General features: G+C 44.3%; 1 protein-coding gene across 2 annotated transcripts in view; it reads right to left on the bottom strand.

Annotated features, from left to right (window-relative positions):
* Nucleotides 1-13,802, bottom strand: part of LOC144683882 (heat shock factor protein 1-like) — a 60,169-nt gene that overhangs the window by 18,814 nt on the left and 27,553 nt on the right. For both annotated transcript variants that reach the window (XM_078547423.1, XM_078547424.1), the window contains exons 4-6: nt 12,843-12,967; nt 5,544-5,619; nt 3,743-3,804 (exon numbers count right to left, since the gene is read on the bottom strand). In XM_078547423.1, the coding sequence (XP_078403549.1) occupies nt 3,743-3,804; nt 5,544-5,619; nt 12,843-12,967 (263 nt within the window). The remainder of the gene's footprint in view (nt 1-3,742; nt 3,805-5,543; nt 5,620-12,842; nt 12,968-13,802) is intronic.

Genomic DNA, 13,802 nt, shown 5'->3' on the forward strand with positions numbered 1-13,802 from the left:
GAAAGTCATCAGTTCTTGAGCAGCTGCTGTTCGGGACTGTGTTTCAACCCCAGTAATTTTGAAAAACATAAATTTCTAAACTAGCACAGGGAAAGTTTGAATTTATAGGCACAGGAGAGGGAGCTGATTTGTGAGTAAGGGCGAAGAAGTTCTACTTTCTACTAATCTCCAGTTTATAGTTAATAGTACAAGAGTAAGATTAACATAAGTAAAAGTAACTAAAGTTAAAGTAAATAAAGTGATTTAAAAGTTTAAGGTTAAGGCACGGCAGGACAGCTCAGCCAAGTGGAATGCCTGTCCTGTGGCATGTGCGGAATCGTGGACACTGGCTCGTCTGGGTCATGAGACATGTGCAGGAAGTGTCACCGGCTGCACAAGCTTGAGCTCCACATTTCAGAGCTTTGAGCAGCGGCTGGAGTCACTGAGGTGCATCCATGAGGCAGAGAACTACGTGGGTAGCATGGTCAGAGAGGTGGTCACACCACAAGTTAGGGGCAAGCAGGCAAATAGGGAATGGGTGACCACCAGGCAGTCCAATAGAAACAGGCAGGTAGTGCAGGAGTCCCCAGAGGTCCCGCAAACTAACCGGTTTTCCATTCTGGATATTGGTGAGGGCAATGGATCCTTGGAGGAGTGAAGCAAGGACCAAGCCACAGGTGGCCCAGCTGTACAGGAGGGGAGGAAGAAGAGTGGAAGGGCAGTACTGACGGGATTTAACCTGCAAGAGTTTTTTTAGATATATAAAGGGTAAGAGAGAGGCAAAAGTGGACAATGGGCCGCTGGAAAATGACGCTGGAGAAGTAGTAGTGGGGAACAAAGAAATGGCGGAGGAACTGAATAGGTACTTTGCGTCAGTCTTCACAGTGGAAGACACGAGTGACATCCCCAAAGCTCAAGAGAGTCGGGGGGCAGAGGTGAGTATGGTGGCCATTACCAAGGTGAAGGTGCTAGGAAAACTGAAAGGTCCGAAGGTGGATAAATCACCTGGGCCAGATGGATTACACCCCAGAGTTCTGAAGGAGATAGCTGAAGAGATAGTGGAGGCATTAGTGGTGACCTTTCAGGAATCACTGGAGTCAGGGAGGGTCCCAGAGGACTGGAAAATCGCTAATGTAACCCCCCTGTTTAAGAAGGGAGTGAGGCAAAAGACGGGAAATTACAGGCTGATTAGCCTGACGTCGGTCATTGGTAAGATTTTAGAGTCCTTTATTAAGGATGAGATTTCAGAATACTTGGAAATGCATGGTAAAATCGGGCAAAGTCAGCATGGTTTCATCAAGGGGAGGTCATGCCTGACAAATCTGTTAGAATTCTTTGAGGAGGTAACGAGTAGGTTAGACAATGGAGAGCCAATGGATGTTATCTACTTGGACTTCCAGAAGGACTTTGACAAGGTGCCGCACAGGAGGCTGCTCAGTAAGATAAGAGCCCATGGTGTTAGAGGTAAGGTATTAGCATGGATAGAAGATTGGCTGTCTGGCAGGAGGCAGAGAGTGGGGATAAGGGGGTCCTTCTCAGGATGGCGGCCGGTGGCTAGTGGAGTTCCGCAGGGGTCAGTGTTGGGATCACAACTTTTCACTTTATACATTAATGATCTAGATGAAGGGCCTGAGGGCATCCTGGCTAAGTTTGCAGATGATACAAAGATAGGTGGAGGGACAGGTAGTATTGAGGAGGCTGGGAGGCTGCAGAAGGATTTGGATAGGTTAGGAGAATGGGCAAAGAAGTGGCTGATGGAATACAACGTGGGGAAGTGTGAGCTCATGCACTTTGGTAGGAAGAATAGAGGCATAGACTATTTTCTAAATGGGGAGAGAATTCAGAAATCTGGAGTGCAAAGGGACTTGGGAGTCCTAGTCCAGGATTCTCTTAAGGTTAACTTGCAGGTTGAGTCGGTAGTTAGGAAGGCAAATGCAATGTTGGCATTTATCTCAAGAGGACTAGAATATAAAAGCAGGAACATGCTGCTGAGGCTTTATAAGGCTCTGCTCAGACCACATTTAGAATATTGTGAGCAATTTTGGGCCCCGTATCTCAGGAAGGATGTGCTGGCCTTGGAGAGGATCCAGAGGAGATTCACGAGAACGATCCCAGGAATGAAAGGCTTAACATATGAGGAACGTTTGAGGATTCTGGGTCTATACTGGATGGAGTTTAGAAGGATGAGGGGGGATCTGATTGAAGCTTACAGAATACTGAAAGGCCTGGATAGAGTGGACGTGGGGAAGATATTTCCATTATTAGGAGAGACTAGGACCCGAGGGCACAGCCTCAGAGTAAAGGGAAGACCAGAAGGCTGTGGAGGCCAGGTCATTGAGTGTATTTAAGACCGAGATAGATAGGTTCTTGATTGGTATGGGGATCAAAGGTTACGGGGAGAAGGCGGGAGAATGGGGTTGAGAAACTTATCAGCCATGATTGAATGGCGGAGCAGACTCAATGGGCCGAATGGCCTAATTTCTGCTCCTATGTCTTATGGTCTTAAACTACAGCATCCATGACTGCATGTAGTACCCTTGAGAAATAAATCCTTGATCACATGCCACACCTTTACCTGTAGACTTCACAAACTTTAAAATTGCAGTACAAGCCTCTCAGCACTTCAACTAACTCAAACAGCCAGCAGAAAATCAACAATTAACCTGGAAATAGTTAATGATCCCTTTAAATAGTGCTGGTGGGAAAGGAGGTCCTTCCTCCTGAACTCATGGTCAGCTATGCAAAGTCATGAAGTGGGCATTAGCTGGAGCACAGAGGTCAAAAATGGCACTGCTAGAGAATCAGGTAATGGTGACATCATGATCTGTCTACTTAGCATTTTTCCAGTGAATACTCCCAGTACCCACGCTAACAATCTACCCAAAATGGTGCTCTGTGCAACTCGCACCAGAAGCGTGCAAGTGCAGCAGGGATGCCAATTTGGACCAAAAATAGCACCTGTAGTGTCAAAAATATGGGTGTTACGCAACCAAATTTTGTGGCCACTATATTCAACATTTTAGTGGGTGCCTATTTGAGATTGCAGAAAATGAAGATTTAACATGAAGTCTTCAATCTGCCACTCACGGTAACCTTGCAAACAAGTTTTTTTGATAAAACCAGCACACAAAGATTCTGCATGGCTCAATATATAGACGAATTACCTTATCTGGAATTGATCAACAAAAAAGTCCTGGGTTCAATACATGGTACATTTAAATTAGCTGATCCCAGTCAGGGTAGGAGCAGTATCATGACAATTGGTCACCATGTCCCTGGGTAAGGAAGGTAGCAAGGATCCAACAGCTGATACATCCATAAGTGAATTGGGTCACTGGAAGCTAAGTGCGGGGTTGGATCAGGCATGACTATGATGTTAATCCACAGTTGAATAATCTGCCATCACACAACATGTGGGCTCATGCAAGAGCAGCTAATGGGAAGTAAGAAGAGGAGCCGAGAGTGTGAATCCACACTTGAACAATAGATTATCTGCCTCTTGAGAAGCAAAGAAAACAAATAGGTGTCAGGAAAAGAAGAGGACAAAAAGAGAACAGGAACTTCTTCCCTCCAATCGCTTGGCCATATGGCTCTTGTGGCAAAGCTATTTGCTCACAGGCAACACATCGCTGAGTAGCCAAGGATTACTATCCCTCATTCACTCCTGTTCTTCCCCCTTCCCTCAAGAGATCATTTTTTTAAAAGAAAATTCACAGCTCCCACCCCTAAATCAAAAATCCAGCACAAAAGTAAAAAAACTCACATTTTTCTCTTGATTCCAGCCACACTGTTTGACTGCACCATTGTGGCAATGAAGTGGAGGATCTGCAGATAAGGTTACATAAAGAAGAAGGTGAATATATTTCAAATCATAGAATCATACAGCACCATTTTACCCATGGTGTCCATGCCAGCTCTATAAAAGAGCAGTCCTATTAGTTCCGCTCCCGTTTGTTCCCTTAGCCCTGCAAATTTGAAAGTTACTACTGAATCTGTTTCCACCACCGTTTCAGGCAGAGCATTTCAGATCATAACAACTTGTTCCATAAAAGGATTCCTTCTTGTTTCTCCCTAGATAGACTTAAGTTAATTCTCAAAAATCAGTGTCCTCTGGTCACCAACCTTCTTGCCAGTGGAAACAGTTTCTCCCAGTCTATTCTATCAAAACCCTTTGCGGTTTTGAACACCTCCATTAAATCTCCCCTTAGCCTTCACTGCTCCAAGAATAACAATCCCAAATTCTCTAATCTCTCCACATAAGTCCCTCATCTGTTACCATTATGGTAAATCTTCTCTGTATGGGCCCTGACAACCTTCCTAAGGTGTGGTATCCATAACTGGACACAAAACTCTACCTGAGGCCTAATCAGTGATTCACATTCTCGCTCTTGTACTTCTTCATTTGCAAGGAGCCCATCTGTTTTTATTATACAGCCTTTGTTGCAAGCTTTACTATATTTTGTTCTCTCTCTCTCTCTCTCCTTTCCTGAAAACAGTGACACACTGGGCTGGCGATGATTTCACAGGCGTTAGGCCCTCTCCTGGTTCCTCATTGAAGTGGTCATTCTTCACGTGTGAGACTCGACAGCAAGCACTGAAAAGCCTTTGGACCATGGTGGGTACCACAGTCAAGCTCAATCCTGTGCTAAACTAACTTCCACACAGGTGCACTTTCCAGCCAGGAGAAAAGACAGAGACAGACACCGGACAGCAGGTTCAGCAAGCAACTCCCCTTATCCAGCCCAAAGACCAGGGGCCTACTGCAGCACACAAGACAAACTCAGCACAAACTAATTATTAGAAGTAGTTGCCGGCAAAGCCAGCACTTTCCCAGCCCTAGTTGCACCTGAGACAGTGATGGTGGTGGGACTTCTTGAGCCAAAGCAGTTTGCAAGGTGAAGATAATCCCACAATGCCATTAGCTAAGGATTTCCAGGAACAGTGAAGAAACAGCACTAAATGTCCATGTTCACAAGGTGTGACTTGGAGGGGGTTGAGTTCTCATGCACTCGCTGCCCTGGTTTTTTAGGTTTTCAAGGTTACATGTTTGGGAGGTGCTGCCGAAGAGGCTCGGAGTTACGAGTGCACCCTGTGGATAGTAAATACTGCAGCCGTATTCCACCACTGATGGTGGGAATAACACAATGTTTAAGTCAGTGGGTGGGGTGCCAAGCTACCAGAATGCTTGTCCTGGATGGTACTGAGCTAGTGTTGGAGCTTCACCTATCCAGGCAAGTGAAGATTGTTCCATCACACTCCTAACATGTACTTCGTAGGTGGTAGACGTGCTTTGGGTATCAAATGAGCCATTTGCTACAGAATGCCCAGCCTCTAACCTGCTCTAGTAGCATTCACATGCTCATCCTTTTCAGTTTCTAGTTAATGATGATCCATAGGGTGAAGAATGAAAAACACAAAGTTTGTTACGTATGAATCAAACCACCATTCATGTACATGTAGACTCATTTCATACACTTGAACTTTCTTTCTTAAATTGCTCCTGGGAGTTCAGGACTCAAGAGAAACAGGTCAGCTCCATTTGGTTACAACATTTGATGACTTACCTTCCGAATAACTTTGTGTTGCTGTAGTTGCTTCTGTTTCAGGGATGATATCTCCTTCCACAGTGCCTCATTTTCTCTGTGGAAAACAGACAAAAATCTGCATTGAGAACTTCATTTAACAATCAGCCAGCAATTGACAAAAGTAATCCTCATCGCCTACAAAAGGTAGGCCAAAGTTGAGTATTGTATTCAAGGTTCCTAATTTCTTCAAGATTTTGCCACCTTGATATCCGAAATATCAAATATCTGGCAATGCCCAGATTGCCAATTATTTCAGTGTGAAGCACGCATGCAGAAGAGTCAACAATCATCCAGTTTTAGGCTAGACGATGTTACTTCATGTTTGCATTTCCATCAACTTAGATTTTCTTTTTCTTCAGATGCCTTCCTCTCATCTGGGTGGAGAATAATTTCGTCATCACCGTCTCCTGCCAACGCAAGATGGCCACCAATACCCGTCCGTGCATGTGCAGAAACCAATTACGTCATTTGCAGGAGACAGTACCAGTTGGATCTTATTTGGACCCCGAAGCCCTTCACCCAGTTTGAGCCCTGCAGCAAGTGAGCAATCAGGGTGCAGCCTCCCTGCAGTTTCCAGGGATTGGAATGAGATGGGGAGGTTTCTGATCCACCCGATGATGGCCGCTATTTCGTTTGCAGCTCTGCGGCTTCTTCCCGGTGACAGACTCGGTTTAAGGGGAAGAGGCTCTAAAATGGGAGATTCAGAAACTATGGGGAAACTACAATTGCAAACATTATAAAGAGACTGCTTCCTTTTAGTAAAAGATGTTAATTTGATGCTGCTGGCGCTGTAATATTTGCAATTCCAGATTGCGATAACCGCACATGAGCTCTGCTGCACATGACCCCCTATAAAGATGCCGATACACTTACAACTGCGCATGCAAAGGCAGCAAATGCAGCCTCCCTTTATTCTTTTTTATTCCCCAGTCTCTGCTGACTTGCTACTCTCACCCTCTCTGCCTCAGTATCACAGATGCCAGTCTTCAGCCAATTCGATTCACTTCACATGATATCAAGAAATGGCTGAAGGCATTGGAAACTGCAATATTCCAGCAATAGTGCTGAAGTGTCAGGCAATGACCATCTCCAACAAGAGAGAATCTAAGCATTGCCCCTTGACATTTAATGGCATTACCTTCGCTGAATCCCCCACTGACCAGAAACTGTACTGGACTAGCCATTTTAATATTGTTGACACAAGGGCAGGTCAGAGGCTAGGAATCCTGCGGCGAGTAATTCACCTCCTGACTCCCCTGTCCACCATCTACAAGGCACAAGTCAGGAGTGTGATGGAATACTCTCCATTTGCCTGGATGAGTGCAGCTCCAATAACACTCAATGACCTTGACATCATCCAGGACAAAGCAGTCCGCTTGATTGGCACCACATCCACAAACATTCACTCCCTCCGCCACTGATACACAGTGACATCAGTGTGTACCATTGACAAGATGCACTGCAGGAAATCACCAAGGCTCCTTTGACAGCACCTTCCAAACCCACAACAACTACCATCTAGGAGGACAAAAACAGCACATACATGGGAACACCACCACGTGGAAGTTTCCCTCCAAGCCATTCACCATCCTGACTTCCTGGAAATATATCGCAGTTCCTTCATTGTTGCTGGGTCAAAATCCTGGAACTCCCTCATTAACAGCATTGTGGGTGTACCTACACCACAGGGACTGCAGAGATTCATAAAGGGAGCTCACCACCACCTTCCCAAGGGAAATTGGGGATGTGCAATAAATGTTGGCCTAGTCAATGACACCCACATCCCGTAATTGAATTTTAAAGTATTTTGAGGCTAAATGGATTAATGGCCCAGGGCCATCATTCACTCATACAGTACTCAAAGGTCCAAGTCTAGATCAAACAACATCTTACAATGTAAAGTTAGAAAGTTTGAATATAAAAACATGTAGGGAGGAAACAGGATTTAAGTAACACCTGATCACATCCTCATGACATTCCAAAGTGCTTCACAATAAATGAATTACAGTGCATTGAAGTGCAGACCAATTCCCCCTCTAAATGCAATGAATGACAAGTTAATCTATTTCTGCTAGCTTGAGGAACTTGTCTGAGTATGAGATTAATAATGTCAACATGAACAATTTACATAAACCTTATAGGTAGCCAAAGGTTCCAAGCTGCTTCAAAAGTGCAGAGGCTGGATGCCCGAGAAGGGTTGGGAGTAGAGTAAGGAAGGCACAGATAGGTTTTGAGGTGGCAAGAGATGCAGGAAGACAGGGTGGTTTAGGAAGAAAATTCCAAACACAGAAGCACAGGAAAAGTGATGCAAGTCTTCAGTGTCATCTCTTATGGGATAGACGAAAAATTAACTTTTATTTTATAATTACAAAGTGAACTAAGAGTTCCATTTTCAGGCCTGGCTACTATTTTGGATCTATTGATAGCAGAGATGCATTGGCTAGGTTTGACTCAAATAACTGAATGCGGCAGGCTCAGCGCTCAAATTGATTCTGCCAGTTCTGTATGTCTGGAAAAAATGTGCTAAGTATAGATATTGTTACATTAAAAAAAATTTCTCCCTTCCCTCTTTGACCCAGGTTCCACAAATATTAACAGCTTACTGCTAGTTCACTCAAGTGACGTTCTGAACTTAAACCTAGGCAACTGTAATACCAGGAGACTGATGGATAACTAACGGTATAACTGTATTTAAAAAGGGAAGTGGGACATTATCTTCCATATCTTGAAATCCTCCCCAAGTACAAGGGTGGTTCCTGAGGACTGGAGAATTGCAAACGTTACACCTTTTTTGATTAAGGGTATAAGATAAACCCAGCAATTAAAGCCTGTCAGTTTAACCTCAGTTGTAAGGAATTTTTTTCCTAGATTATCATCTTTAAAAATTAACAGTCACTTAGCTAAGTGTGGATTTCTTTAATTAATCCAAGAGAGATTTGTTAAGGGCAAAGCGTGTCTAACTAACTCAATTGAATTTTTCATGAGATAACAGGAGGTAATTGATGTGGTGTATATGGACTTACAAAAAATCATTGGATAGAAGCCCACAGAATAAAAGGAACAGTGACAACATGGGTATGAAGTCAGCTGAGCATTAGGAAATACAAAGCAGTGGTATGTTTTTTGGACCAAAGGAAGGTGTAGAGTGAGGTTCCACATGGTTACTGGGACCGCTGCTTTTCTTGGTATATATTAATGACCAAGATTTGGGCGGACAGGGCATGTTTTTAAAATTTGCAGATGACAAATCTTGGAAGTTTAGTGAATTTCTGGACCCCTTCCGCCCTCCTGGCACACCTTCCCCCCACACGCTTAGTCCTCTCACCTTCCCCCCCGGACTCCCCGTCTCCGTTTAGTCCCTCCCCCATTCTGATTCCTTCCTCCAGCTTTACTCCCTCCCCCCTCCCAACTCCTTCCTCCACCCTTACTCCCTCCCCTCTCTGCACTCCTTCCCTTACACCCAGCTCCCCAGTTGCCATCTTCTCCCCCGTTACCCTCTCCTCCGCTCCCTTCCATCCTCACCCCGCCCCGACACCTTCATTCCTCCCTTCCCAACCTCAACCCCTGACACCTTCATTCCCCCACACCAACCTCACCCCACCCCCGGCAGCTTCATTCCCCCCCACCAATCTCAGCCCCCTCGACACCTTCATTCCCCCCTTCCCCAACGTCTCTTTCTCTCCCAACTCCTAGACCTTCCTCTCCCACCCCCTCGACCATCATCTGTTGTGAGCATCAATGGTGACTCTCCAACTTCTGTGAGCTGCTTCGCAGCAGAGCCATGTCCATGAGGATCCACCCAGCATGCAATGGACATTCCTCCAGTGTGCCATTGGTGTTGGGCTCCAGCATCTTCTGTTCTTCAATGTCCGTGATGTGAGCAAGGCCTTAGCGGGTAAGTCCCAACTCCTGCACGTCACATTTGTCAAGATGTGTTCTACACCCGCGTGTTTTCCCACCAATGTGGGTGGACAATCCAGCGGGGGGGGGGGGGGGGTGATGAGGGGAACCAGTCCAGCGGGCTGGCCTTATAATTGATATGCTGATGTATTACAATGAGGTTCTCGACATCCGATGGCAGGGAACGCGGCCCCCATCAACGGGCGAAGCAGATGGTCATAACGTCGTGAAATCAATTTTTGGCCTTCTCACCATATTGTCGACTCACACCATTGGACACGCCCAATGCCAGCGGGCACGGGCAATTCGCCCATAGCCATGTTGGTGGAATGGGTGAACATGTGGCAGATAAAATTTAACAGAGAAGTGTGAGGTAACATATTTTGGCAGGAAGAACAAGGAGGCGCAATATAAACCAAAGGGTACAATACTAAAGTGGGTGCAGGAATAGAGGGACCTAGGGGCATATATGCACAAAATCATTGAAGGCAGCACGGCAGGTTGAGTAAAAGGCATATAGGATCCTAGGCTTTATAAATATAAGCAGAATTTACAAAAGCAAGGAAGTTATGATGAACATTTATAAATCATGGGTTTGGCCTCAACTGGAGTCGTGTTCCACTCTGGGCACCAAACTTTAGGAAGGATGTGAAGGCATAAAAGATGTAAGAGAATGGTTCCACAGATGAGGGGCTTCAGTTATTTGAATAGACTGGAGAAGCTGGGATCATTCTTCTTAGAAAAGAGAAGGTTGAGAAGAGATTTGACAGAGGTGTTCAAAATCATGAAGGATCTAGACTAGAAGGTTCTAGACAGAGTAGATAGAGAAACTGTTCTCATCAGCAGAAAGGTCAAGAACCAGAAGGATATAGGTTTAAAGTGATTGGCAAAAGAATCAACAGCAACATGAGGAAATAATTTTTTTGTACTTGTGTGCTCGTACAAGGAACGCCGGAATTTAGTATACAAGTACAGCAAGCAATGAGGAAAGCAAATGGCATATTGGCCTTTATTAAAAGGGGATTGGAGTACAGGAATAAAAGAGTCCTGCTACAATTGTACAAGGTTTTGGTGAGACCACGTCTGGAATACTGTGTGCAGTTTTGGTCTCCACATTTTAGGAAAGATAAACTTGCATTGGAGGTGATACAGTGAATGTTCACTGGATTGGGCTCTGGGATGAGGGGGTTGTCCTATGATGAGAGGCTAAGTTAATTGGGCTTAAGGAGTTTAGAAGAATGAGAGGCGATCTCATTGAAGCATACAACATTCTGCAGGGTAAATACAGAGATCGTTTCTGCTGGTTGGGGAATCTAAAACCTGGGAGCACAGTCTCAGGATATGGGGCTAATCATTTAGGACTGAGGTCATGAGAAATTACTTGACTCAAAGGGTTGTCAATCTTCAGAATTCTCTACCCCAGGCGGTTGTGGATGCTACATCGTTGAATACATTCAAGATTGAGGTAGACAGATTTTTGATCTCTCAGGGATCCAAGAGATATGGGGACTGGGTAGTAAAGTGGAGTTTAAACCCAAAATCAGCCATGATCATACTGAATGGCGCAGCAGGCTTGACAGGCCACGTGGTCTACTCCTGCTATTTCTAGTGTTCTTGTATGTATGAAGCGAGTGGTTACAATCTAGAGTGCACTGCCTGAAAGGGGATAGGGTCAGATTTAATCGTGGCTTTTAAAAGGCAATTGGTTAAGTACCTGAAGGCAAAAACATTTCAGGGCTAGTGGGCAAGGGCCAGGGAGTGGGGCTAGCTAAATTGCTCTTGCAGAGAGCTGGCATGAGCTGGACAGGCCAAATACCTCCTTCTGTGCTGTAAATGTCACATGACCAGTCAGCTTAACAATAGTGGTACGTAAAATACGGGCGAATAAAGGGCGAAATTAATTTTTAAAATAACAATGAATAATGAGCATGGGTTTCAAAAGAGGTCTTGCTTGACCAACCTCATTGAATCCTTTAAAAAGCTAACAGAAAGGCTAGATAAGCGTAGCTCAGTAGATGTAATTTATCTAGATTTCTAAAAAGGTCTTTGATAAAGATGTTACAAAATATGTTAATGAATAAAGTCAGGTCATGCTGATCCAGGAACAAGTAGCAGGATGGATTGCTAGCCGGCTGCAAGACAGAGAGCAGAGATGGGATAAAGGGTTATTCAGAGTGGCGGAAAGTGAGGTGACAAGGATCAGAACTGGGACCACTGTTGTTCACAACTTACATTACCAATTTGGACTTTGGAATTAAAAACATAATTCCTAACTTTGCAGATGACATCAAACTTGGGCTGCAACAAATTACAAGACATTAATGCACTTGCAGGATTAGTACATAATCAGCGAATGAACTTCAACACAGATAAATGTGAGGTATCATATTTTGGTAAGAAAAATGAGGTCACATATTACTTGGAAAATAAGAAGCTAAATGGGGTAGAGCAAAGAGATTTGAGTGTACAAATACACAAAATGACTAAAAATGGTGACACAAGTTAATAAGGCCGCAAAAGAAAAAGCATATCAAGCACTAAGGTTTATTTCTAGAGACAGAACTGAATTGAAAAGTAGAGAAATTATGCTAAACTTGTATTGGATTTTAATTTGACCACACTTGGGAATACTTGTACAACTCTGCTCGCCATATCTTACTTCCTTATCCAATAGAGGAAGTGGAGAGGCTACAAATATGATTTACAAGGATTATGCCAGAGGGTCATAACTATAAGAAAGGACGAACAGGTTGGGTCTCTTCTCTTAAAAGAGAAGGCTAAAGGGGTGACTTAAGGAGGTCTTTAAAAGCATGAACAGTTTTAATGGAGGAGGCATAGAGTGTGTTTCTACATGTGGGAAAAAGGAAAATTGGAGGTTAGCAATATAAGATAGTCAACAAAAAAAAAAAATCAAATGAATTCAGAAGAAATTCCTTTACCCAGAATGGTGGACATATTGAACACGCTATTAAAGGGACTTGTTTAGGTGAATGGTATGGATGCATTTAAGTGCAGGCTAGATAAGCACACGAGGTGATGTGTTAGCTGAGGAAGGATGGGAGGAGGTTTGAGTGGAGCATAAACGCAACCGTCATGGACTGGTTGGGACCGTTCCTGTGCTGCATATTTTTATGCAACACAAGTGTCCTTGGACCATTCCACACGGAGGGTTACAGTGGGGTACTATTCCCCTCCCCATTCGATTTTCCGACATGGCATACCTATCAGCATGGCTCTGAAAGCAGATTTAGGTGCATTCTGGGCAAGCTAAAAGAACTAATCCACTCGTGCTGGGAAAGAGTCCTTCACTTCAATTTCTTAAAAACAAGCATTTCTACTTTATGTTCGACAATATCCAAATTTTAAAAACATCACAACCTTTTAATAGTCAGGATCGTGTTGTCAGCTAGGTCATGTTTTCCCTTCATCTGACGAATATCCGACAAGAGTTTCAACACTTCTTGCTGTCTCAGTTTAAGGTCATCCACTCGGCTCACAGAAACCTTCAATTTAAAAAAATGGAATCGTATTTTAGGAAATTATTTATAAGGCTCTAGCTGTACACTCATCCTAGATTCCAAACAATGTACGTGTGGATCAAGATTATCACATTATGATTTTGTAGGTTATATTTTTATTCTGCTCATCCAAACTTTTACTCTTTTCCAGAGCGGTTGCATTTTGCTGCCCCTTCTATTTAAGGATTACACATGCTTCAGTCCCCCATTTTCACCCCTGTCCCTCTAATAAAAAGACATGATTGAGGCTGAAATATGATTCCACAAGCACCAGCCGCTAGCCAGAACCCTGTTCAAATGGGCATTCGTAACGTACAAACCTGTTCATCGAGAGCCAGTAGATTAGTTGTCTATTTTGGATGTACCACAACAAAGTCCAATCTTATCCTTACCCCAAAACTACACAAGTTCACTTTTTATCAGAGACACGGAATAGAAATCAGGAGCAAGAATCCTGGAGAATTTCTCTCTCTCTCGCTGCTAAAGGCAGTGAATACAATAAATATCACACCCAGCCTTCTCTACCCTCCCCGCCCTGGGACCCCTGACACTTATCCGAGTCTCCGGTTCCTGGGGCTTAATCTCAGGCAGCTTCATGCAGTTCCTCTTTCAGCCACTGCAGCACTGTTGCACTGTTGCTGCGGGGATTGGAGAGCCACCGGCCATTCTGACTGGCCGGCAGCTCTCCGGCAGGACTTCCTCCTGAGTGAAGGGCAGAAGTTCCGCCCACTGCCAATCAATGTTCATTTAAGAGTACAATGGTGATAGACCAGCCAGAGATGGCAGGTGTTCCCGGCCGACTCTTCGGATGGTGGGGGCC

This window comes from Cetorhinus maximus, chromosome 8 (assembly GCF_964194155.1).
Source record: "Cetorhinus maximus chromosome 8, sCetMax3.hap1.1, whole genome shotgun sequence".
NCBI lineage: Eukaryota > Metazoa > Chordata > Chondrichthyes > Lamniformes > Cetorhinidae > Cetorhinus > Cetorhinus maximus.